This window comes from Platichthys flesus, chromosome 15 (genome assembly GCF_949316205.1).
Source record: "Platichthys flesus chromosome 15, fPlaFle2.1, whole genome shotgun sequence".
In the NCBI taxonomy this organism is placed as follows: Eukaryota; Metazoa; Chordata; class Actinopteri; order Pleuronectiformes; family Pleuronectidae; genus Platichthys; species Platichthys flesus.
The window spans coordinates 20,547,663-20,557,723 of record NC_084959.1 but is presented as its reverse complement, the minus strand read 5'-3'; the positions used below and the strand labels follow the sequence as shown (position 1 = coordinate 20,557,723).

General features: G+C 38.2%; 2 protein-coding genes across 3 annotated transcripts; one reads left to right on the top strand and one right to left on the bottom strand.

Annotated features, from left to right (window-relative positions):
- The first annotated feature begins 145 nt into the window (after positions 1 to 145).
- LOC133970071 (uncharacterized) lies at positions 146 to 4,099 on the top strand. Its single transcript, XM_062406891.1, has 2 exons — positions 146 to 1,296; positions 3,035 to 4,099. Exons 1-2 carry the CDS (start codon positions 427 to 429, stop codon positions 3,359 to 3,361), a joined length of 1,197 nt encoding a protein of 398 aa, XP_062262875.1. The 5' UTR covers positions 146 to 426; the 3' UTR covers positions 3,362 to 4,099.
- Positions 4,100 to 4,665: 566 nt separating this feature from the next.
- On the bottom strand, positions 4,666 to 8,937 carry LOC133970070 (uncharacterized). 2 transcript variants are annotated; one of them, XM_062406890.1, is made up of 4 exons: positions 8,605 to 8,937; positions 7,758 to 7,873; positions 7,496 to 7,607; positions 4,666 to 7,066 (listed from the first exon to the last, which is right to left on the bottom strand). In XM_062406890.1, the coding sequence occupies exons 1-4, from the start codon at positions 8,672 to 8,674 to the stop codon at positions 5,658 to 5,660; spliced, it is 1,707 nt and encodes a 568-aa protein (XP_062262874.1). In that variant the 5' UTR covers positions 8,675 to 8,937; the 3' UTR covers positions 4,666 to 5,657. The 2 variants fall into 2 exon arrangements, with proteins under 2 accessions (XP_062262874.1, XP_062262873.1); XM_062406889.1 differs by having other exon boundaries at positions 4,666 to 7,607.
- Between the last annotated feature and the right edge of the window lie 1,124 nt (positions 8,938 to 10,061).

Sequence of the window (10,061 nt, the reverse complement as noted above, 5' to 3'; positions counted from 1 at the left end):
ATAAAAGATTCGCTTTGAAGTGATCCTGGATTTAAGTTTCTGTTACACATTATGGAGTCATTGATGAAGGAAAACGAAAAGAAAATATCTTCACCATGAACTCATCCTTACGGAGGCGTATTGCATTCACTTGAAAAAAAAAAAAAAGCTCTGGTTAAAAAAAAAAAAAAGTTAGGAAAACAGGATTTTTCCTGTTTTTCGAACTTTTTTTTTTTTTTCCTGTTTTTCCGAGATAAATTCCTGTTTTTCGAACTTTTTTTTTTTCTGTTTTTCCGAGATAAAATCCTGTTTTTCGAACTTTTTTTTTTTCTGTTTTTCCGAGATAAATTCCTGTTTTTCGAACTTTTTTTTTTTCTGTTTTTCCGAGATAAAAATCCTGTTTTTCGAAAAAAAAAAAATGTCATGGTAGTTTTACTGGGATTCTGAATGACGCTCTCACTTGTTGGAGATTCGGTGGAAGCAACAATGTCCCGTCTGCTTACTTTAATCAGGTTTTATTTTGTTTTGGGCTTGAGACACTGGGAAATACTTGTGTCTTTAAGTAATATAGATGGTGTTTGTATTAGTTTGTCGACTTTGCGCAGGCACCTCAGTAGTCTGCGGTTGTTCAGACGGAAAAACTATTCCGATCTGCTGGACGTTGCAGTTTTCCTACAGGATCAGTTGAGCGAATATGGAATGCTTCACGGATACAAGATGATGCATCTGAAAAGCATTCAGGCCGGCTACGTGGTGACTCAAGAGACAATCAGGCATTTGCTGAAAATACTGGATCCCCGCGGAGTGGAACTGAGACGCCGTAAACGCCTTCGACGACGTTTGTATCAGAATCCCGGTCCGAACTTTTTATGGCACATAGATTCATATGATAAACTCAAACCATATGGAATCTGCATCAATGGTGCAATAGACGGGTTTTCAAGGATGTTGGTGTGGCTACATGCATACTCTACAAGTAGTGATCCAAAGGTAATCGCTGGATACTTTATTGATGAGGTGTCATCGAGAAATGGGACTGCTACTCGAATTAGATCAGACCTTGGGACAGAGAATTGCTTCGTGGAGCAGATGCAAATATTCATGAGACATGATCATATGGACGAATTTTCGAACAGATGCTTTTTGTACGGCTCAAGCAATCATAACCAGCGGATTGAGCAGTGGTGGGGTTTTTTGAGGAAGCAACATGCACAGTTCTGGATGAACGTATTTCAGGATTTGAAAGAGTCTGACCACTACTCTGGTGACTTCCTCGACAAAAGTCTGATACAATTCACATGTCTCGAAATAATAGAGGTAAGAACTACTTTTTTTCGCTTTTGAAATGTAGCCTATAATTCAAACATTTTTAATTCATTATTTTGTCCATGGTGTCATATGTTAAGCAAGTTAGTGAGGTTCTTCTATATTGCCAGCAACAAAAGTGGATTCCAGTGTTAAAAAATGAAACACCAAAGGAGGTCCTTAAAAAAATATTTAATACCAATAAATACCCAGAAAATTATAAAGGACTAGTAGTAAATGTTAATGTTCACCAGTGTTGGGAGTAACGGCGTTTAAGTATAACGGCGTTACTAACGGAGCTCTTTTTCAGTAACGGAGTAATCTAATTAATTACTTTTGTCATCGTTACAACGCCGTTATCGTTATTGATAATGTAAAGTGGCGCGTTACTACAATTTGGTTGAATGAAGCGTGCGGTTGTAACAAATCACCCTGTTCAAACCCCAGGGGAAATGCTCTACGCTTTTAATTTTAAGGACACGGGCGGACTCGAGCGGGTCGAGTGCGCAAGGTACACAGCCGCACACAGCGCGCAAGGTACACAGTCTGTGTACCTTGCGCGCTACCCGACCAAGTTATTATAAACGAAAGATCCCTGGTTGGACCGATGACCTTGTTATCGGTCTAGCCCCTAATTAAATAAATATAAATATAAACGAATTCGACACAAAAAGGTTGCGTATTATAAGTGTATTTAAACAAATATAATCTCCCCAAAAAACTGTATATAGTGTTTTTATTCTTCAATCAGTTAATATAAACATCTTTGACGTTAAAGATGTTACAGAACGTAACAGCGTTATAAAACATGAAAAATAACGCCACAGTTACTTTGCTGAGTAACTAATTACTCTAACAATGTGGTAACTGAGTTACTAACTCAATTACTTTTTGGGAGAAGTAATTTGTAACTGTAACTAATTACTTTTTAGAAGTAACTTGACCAACACTGATGTTCACTGAGATAATGGGATGGTTTAAGAATAGAGTTCAGCTGAGTTAGAAGGATTGTTGTTTAAGTAACCGAGTTTTCCAGAAGGTCAGTGAACATGTCAGTGTTTGGGCACGTGACACTGCTTTACATGTGTAAAGCAGTGTCACTATTGATGAATTCTTATCTTTCAATCAAAATGACTCCTCTTCATATTCATTGCTATGGGAGACACTTAAATGTTACCTGAGAGGTCAAATTAAGAATAAAGTTGCACAAAATACCCTAAATGCAAATACTCAAGACAAGAACCTAAATTGTATCTTAAGTACGTTACAGTCGTTGAGTAAATGTAGTAAAATTCCCCCACTGCAGACAGTTGTGGTTGGGCTTGGGACAAAAATCACATTTGAAGACTAATTATTTTCGAAGAGGATTAATGCAGCATATCCCCCGAAAGATGATCGAGACTCTAACTCATGTTTTGGTGGTTTATTTGAGCCTTCCTTAAATAACACCGTACAACACCTTACAATACCGTAAGAACTTGTGCCTCTTTGGAGGTCATACAATGAAATTGTATGACTTTAAATTGAGCAAATATTACGCAATAAAATAACAGAAAGACAATTCAAAAATATTAACAATAACATAGATTGGGCTATTTACAATTAACATGCACCCTTTTCAGGGTATATGCAATGAAAATGTTGTGAAAACCCCTGCTCTATTGTGGACAATAACCATTTATTTTGCCTGCAGATGGTTTGCCACGTTTACTAATTTTCTCACTTCCCCACTCTTTTCCCTTATATTTAGAGAGAACTGCAGGATGTTGTTCACCTCTGGAACACTCACAGAATTCGCTCATCCAGAAATGCGGTGTCCCCAGGAGGACGTCCGGTGATGATGTACACCATACCCCAACTATTTGGTGCTAGAGAGTACCTGAAAGAGGTATCCCAACAGAAGATACAGGCATGCAGGGAGGAATGCCTACAGAGAGGACCGTGTCCCTGTGACAATACTTTGTTTGACGTTTGTTGCTTTGTCATGGCAGAAACAAATCTTCATCCACCCACCTCTCCAGAGGAAGCAATTGAGCTTTATAAGTTTTTACGGGCTTACATATATGCCCATATTTAATAATCACAAGTTGTTGTACTGGATCAGATGATTGAATGTGAGCACCCATCTTCAACAAAATAACGCTATGTTTGCATTTTTTCTATGGGTGGAAAATGTAATGTTGACTGCAAATTTCAGTTTAAATGATTAACAGATGTATTGTCTCTAAGTAATGAATAATTAACTCCTCTCTGAGCTTCATATCATCTCTTTTCATTCATCATTATGGAAAAGTTATATACTCAACAAGGTCACTGGGGCTGTCCTGAAAATAAACGTCTCACATTTCTGCTTTACAAAAAATGTCAAATTTGTCCTCATTGTGGAACTATGTAGCATGACTGAATGTCATCTGACACACTGTGGTTATTCTTGCATAATCATCCATAAATCAAACATGTTATAATATCTTATGATGATGGGTGTCTATGGGCTGAAACTTTAAAACTCCAGTGGTGTGTGGCATCAGACAAACCTGGTAATACAGAGAATAATTTAATTTAGTTTAATTTCTCCTCTATGTGATTGAGTGTTTATACACTATTTAAGCATTTATGAAATTCCTTCCTCTTTGTGTCTTTCTCATCAAGATATTTCAACTGCCACGAAATAATGACATAGCATTTGGTGATGTAGAGGATCTTAGGTGTTGAAATATATTATCTATTATTTGTTGCTGATAATTCAACTATCTTTTATCGTTTGAATAAAAGCAGGCCATCTTGCCTATGTAGCCTAATAAAATGTGGTCTGTCATCCTAATATCTTTTTCATTGGCAGTGTGGTTACCATGACACCATCAACAAATAAAGGCTAATTTCCACACTAATTAAAGTGTGCCTAGATTTTTTTCCTTTTTCAATTAAACCATGTTTGGTCACATAAACATTTCTAGCTGTTATGTTCGTGTTTCGAAGGATGAGGCTTAGTTAAAGTCCCAAAGTAGCTTTATTGCAAGATGCCCTAAGCAGCATATATGTGCATCTTTGTGTTTTCTTACTCTAATCTTTTCTGCTTCTTTAATAACTCATATTTAACAACTGCTGCCACTTAGTGTATAAAACATGCAGTAGCATCTGATCACAACAATAAGTAACAGGGAAATGTCTCCTTAAAAGATTATTTGTGAAGGGATTTGATGGATAATATAAGTTGTATCCATTGCTGTTATCCAAAGTCAGCAATTCTGCTCTGTGAGAAAGGGTCAACCAGTTTTAGAACAAATAAATGCTTACAATAAATAGTCAAGTACCATTTGTGGCAATGGATAGTTAAACTTATCTGTAGTAAAAGCACAATTAATTTGATCACAAAACAAGAGAGAAACCAATGCTTTTTATTTATAAACAGTAGGACACTTTTGAGGTACTCCTTAATGTATATTTCAAGAGATTAACAAACAAACACAGCCAGTAATAAAAGCTAACATGAGCAAGAAGCTCCAATTCAATTATAATTTCTCAGAAAAAATTGCAACTGTGTGAGAACCATTTCCAAAAAGATTCTTCTCCAACTGATAACAGACAACGTAAATCAAAGTAAATTTGAAATAGATGTTTCTTAGTCATTTAAATAACAAAATGTGTGCAAAACATGACTTTTGTAAAAGGCTCAATTTGTTTATAGGTCTAGCTTCTTTATAGAATCACAGGGTTCAACAGATGCTCTGTAGAGTGTCATTAATAACACTATAAAATAAATGAAAAGCTTTTCAAAATAATTCAAGAAATTCGAAATTAGTGACATGTAAAAGCCCAGCCTGTTCAGGCATTATAAACATCAACATTTTTCAAAAACAACACATCCAAAATATTTCAACTCTACTTCAGTGTAAAACCTTGGACACTTTAACACAACAGAATGCACAAAATACTTCCTGTTAACAACATCAGAAAGGTTTAGAGGATGATGTCTTTTGTATCACTTAAACACTTTCACATTGTCTACAAAACTGTACTGAGCTGTATATTTAGCTGAAAAAAGTACGCAAAGCAGTAAACTATTTTGCAAACTATGTGCACATTTGTTTTTTGGTGTAATAGTCCTTCAAGTGCATGAACATACTGTTCATAAACCATTTGTTACAAACAGTTTAAGTGAGGGGATGACTGTTTCGATAAAATAGAAAAAGCCCCCCCCCCCCCGAGCTCATAATACAGCTCCTGAACTAATTACCACATCTTCCCCACATTAACTCTGTCTCACAATCACACTGTTTGGATCTTGACTGTCGGCTCCAATAAGGCTACAACCGTACAAAAATTTAACAAGAAAGGGAAAAGTGTGTACATGTGAGTGAGTGATAGAGGCACTCCTATGCAATGTCCATTGTGAAGGAGTTACTGGACAGTATAGACTCTATTTCAGAGCGAAGCTCAGGATAGCTGTTGTAAGTTGACGGCAGCTCTAAAGTTGGGCCACAAGTATGTGCAATTGGCCGCCGTGCCAGCCCTTCCAACGAGGTGAATATGACTTCAATTTTCTTAACGCAGATGACATCAGACCCAGTCATAAATCTTAATATTTTCCGGAGGCCTATTTCATCCAATCCCCTAATGTACTGATGTAAAAACCGCAAACTTTGGTTCTCTGATGCTGTATTTGGAGAGGCTGTGATCAGCTTTAACACCTTTCGCGTTGTTGGTCTAAGATCATCATACATCTTATGGATTTCAAGCACACTGGGGAAAAACTTCCTGAGAGTTGGCCCTGCGACTGCTGCAATGTTATCTAGTGCATATTTGGGTTGCTGGATTATTTGCTTGTGGGCCACTTGAAGAAGCACAGCCTTCAAGTTTTCTTGTGTTGGTACTGTTCTTACTCCCATGCGATCCATAAGATCAAGGAACTCATCTTCATCATCACCAACTAGAGCCTCTTGCAAAGCAGTGGACAAGAGATCACGCTCAGACTGACTAAGATACAACATCAGGGAGTCAAACAGTAAATCAGGTGAGACCGAATGTTCACCAAATGTGACTGCTGCTGTAAAGGCTTGAGCGAGCCGAAAAGGGAAATATCCATGGTCCTCCAATCCCTTGACCATTATTCTACCAAGAGATCTCCATTCTTCTTCTTGCCATTTTGGGGACAGCGATGGAACCCTCATATCTGCACCCTCTGCTCCACAGTCTAAAAATTCTGTCCAGAATGCAGCATATACGTCCCTGGACACACCATCCACATCTGCACCAACTTCATCAATGAAGCTGTATTTCACAGAGTAGCTAATCATGTTTTCATCCTTGAATTGAGTAATCAGTTCTTCTAAGAGATTTACTCTGTGAAGTTTCACAGTCACATGCAAAAGTTCAAAAGAAGGACTTCGTGAGGCAGCAGGAACTGTTTCAGAATGAATAGGAGTTGAGGTGAATGTGTCAGTGTTTATTTGTGCGTCTTCTACTGGGAGGATAGGCTCAAATGGGACTGTATCATCGAAAACACCTAAAAATGCGTCACCTTGCATAGTGCCAAAAATGACTTCCGATGTATTGTACAAAGATGTAAGATCGATAATCTCAGATGCAGTAGAGACTAACGCTGACATTTTGTTGGTACTTTGCCCATCTTCTTCCACAGTGTGTGATTGCTGTTTACTGTCTGGTGTTTTCTGTGTCAGCTGCTCAACATTCTCTGCTGTCTTTTTTTGTTGTTTGTCTGCGTCGGTCTGTTTATCAGCTCCCTCTCCCATTTCTGTGATGTCTTCTCTATTGGTCAGATGCTCTGTGAAAAGGTAAAATCTTAACACCCCAAATTTCTGTGCCTCATAGAGTTCTCTAACACTAATACTGTCTTCAAGGTTTGCTTCCTGAAAGTCGACAATATCATGACTAAACTCTTCCCACATTCCATGTATCGATTTCTCATTTGGGAAAAATAGCCCCTTAGCATGTGACAGAATGTCTTTCTTTGTGGCTGTCTTGGAAATATCAAGAAGTCTGGTTCCTCCACCATTGCGTTTTCTCACCTGTCTCTTATCATTTATCCAGCCTATCTCTATTTTTCTTGTCATCTTTGAGGCCCTTCTGTTATTTCTTAGATGCATGTTAGAATGCTCTTCCTCAGAATCTTGATGCCTGTCTTTGTTGCTTTTTGTGTACATTTTTCTTTTTAGTTTTTCAAACATGGACAGTCTTTTTGAATCAACTCCACCTGTTGTCTTTTTTTCCATACAGAACCGCCTTGTAGCAATTCTATCACCATATGCTGGAATGTAGGCAGCCAAAGCGTCATCATCAATTTCTTCAACTACTGAGGTATCAATCTGTAATTAAAACAAAACAACATATCAAGACAAACATCGTTAACTTAAGTGTAAGAGACTGGCTTAAAAATACACCTGAAGTATAACTATAAACTATTGTTATTGTTTATTTCTGTGCTGAAATTATCCTCTCCCTGTTCTGAGACTTACACGATCCTGCAGCATTTTCTGAATATTCTCCTCAGGAATACCCCGACTCTGAAGAAATTTCCTCAGACCTTCATCTTGTGGTTGGGGTGTATTTGAGGATGTAGCCATTGCTGGTTCTGTACAAATGTAGGAAAATGCAGAATCTATGAACATTTTTTTTGCATCAACAAATATGAACAAATTTAAGATGATAACATGAAAATGTAATCTTTAAACTTTTGTAGTTGTTTTTTATACAGAAGGATAGTCTGAGAGTTTTAAGCGATGCTGTACGTCATGGCACTAATACAAGGGCAGCGCTGGAAGGGCAGCTTGCGGATCAGCAGCTCCGTAGATTTCTGGTAGCGACGGATCTCTCTCAGTGCCTCGGTACCGGGCAGATAGCGGTGAGGCTTCTTAACGCCGCCGCCGGCCGGGGCTCTCAGCTGCATCCTGGGGGATTTGCCTCCGGTGGATTTACAAGCGGCATTTGCGGCATTTCCATAGATTTATTTAGAGAGTGTATAAACTCGTGAAACAGAGAAGGAGGCTACCATCATGTTATCCATTGATTTCAACAATGTAACTGTATTCTGAATATCATCCGAATAACCCCGGTACATGTATTCCGTTACTCCCCAACACTGCATGAAGCACGCTGAACAAGGGCTCTATGCGAAACGTCCATGCAAAATGTAACTTCATCAAAATACTAGATAGCTTATAATCAGGGTCTCGAACACAGCTAGCTGGATCGTGCCTTAAGGGAGACAGGTTGCCGTCACAGTCGTTCGCTCTCTTTTGTTACATGTGGTCAAAAGACGTAACAGAATTTGGCATCTTACATGTAACCAAATACTTTCCTTACCTGTATTGACACCGTTGAACTCGAAATCATTTAGCACTGTCGGTCTGATGCAGCAGCAACCATAATCCATGCGTGTGAGAGCTTCAGGAAGAATTAAGGGAACGCCTTTTCCGGAGAAAATTTAACTCCGAAAAACAGGATTTTATCTCGGAAAAACAGAAGAAAAAAAAAGTTCGAAAAACAGGATTTTATCTCGGAAAAACAGAAAAAAAAAAAGTTCGAAAAACAGGATTTTATCTCGGAAAAACAGAAAAAAAAGGTCGAAAAACAGGAATTTATCTCGGAAAAACAGGAAAAAAAAAAAAAGTTCGAAAAACAGGAAAAATCCTGTTTTCCAAACTTTTTTTTTTTTTTACCCAGAGCTTTTTTTTTTTTTTTTTAGTGAATGCAATACGCTTCCGTACATCCTTTTATCTTGGGAGTCAATACTGAATTTATTTGCTTGGGGCAGCTGTGGTTCAGGAAGTAAAGCGGGTTGTCCTCTAACCAGAAGTTGGCTGCTTGATCCCAGTCTACCTCATTCCATGTGCCAAAGTGTCTGTGTGAAAGATACTGAATCCCAAATCCAAATCTGAAGTATGGACAATATGTCATAGAGACAGTGCTGCACATTTGCAACATACAGTGCTGTGAAAAAGTATTTTCCCCCTTCCTTGTTTCTTATGTTTTTGCATATTTGTCACACTTAAATGTTTCAGATCATTAAACCAATTTTTCAGTGAACCACGGTGAGAGCCATTATCCCCAAATGGAGAAGACTTGGAACAGTGGTGAACCTTCCCAGGAGTGGCCGGCCTACCAAAATTGCTCCAAGAGCGCATCGACTACTCCTCCAGGAGGTCATAAAAGACCCCAGAACAACATTTAAGGAACTGTGTGATGAGTGAATGGCAAAACTGTACTGTGATGTACTTTGAGTGGTCATCAAGACTAGAAAAGCACTAGGATATATAAATCGAACCAAACATTCTGGCATGAACAGCTGTGTGCATAAACATTTATCATCATTTTCAACATATATAAGTATAAATATTTAAGTCAGGGGTTCTCAAACTTTTGTGCTTCACTAACTCCTCAAGCTTAAATAGACTGTATCACAAACCCCGGATCTGCAAGAACCACAACAGTCTTGTGGACTAATGGATGAAATTATAGTGATAATAACTAATTTCCTTTTGAGCCGGGAAACCCCTGAAACCCCTCAGTGGTCATCGGTCCCCACTTTGAAAATCCCTAATCTTAGTGATCTCAGGAAACCTCCAGTTGAGATGAATTTGAAATCTGGAGTAAAGCTGGAAATAACAAATAACATCATCTGCCAACAATAATAACTGACCGAATTAAAAAGTTGTATTTCCTAGTTCTTCTACTAAAAGCATTTCTCGGAGGAGATACAAACCCTCTTCCAACTGTGACATAAAAGCTTCTAAGGAAGTCAAGTTGTGTACTTGGTGCTG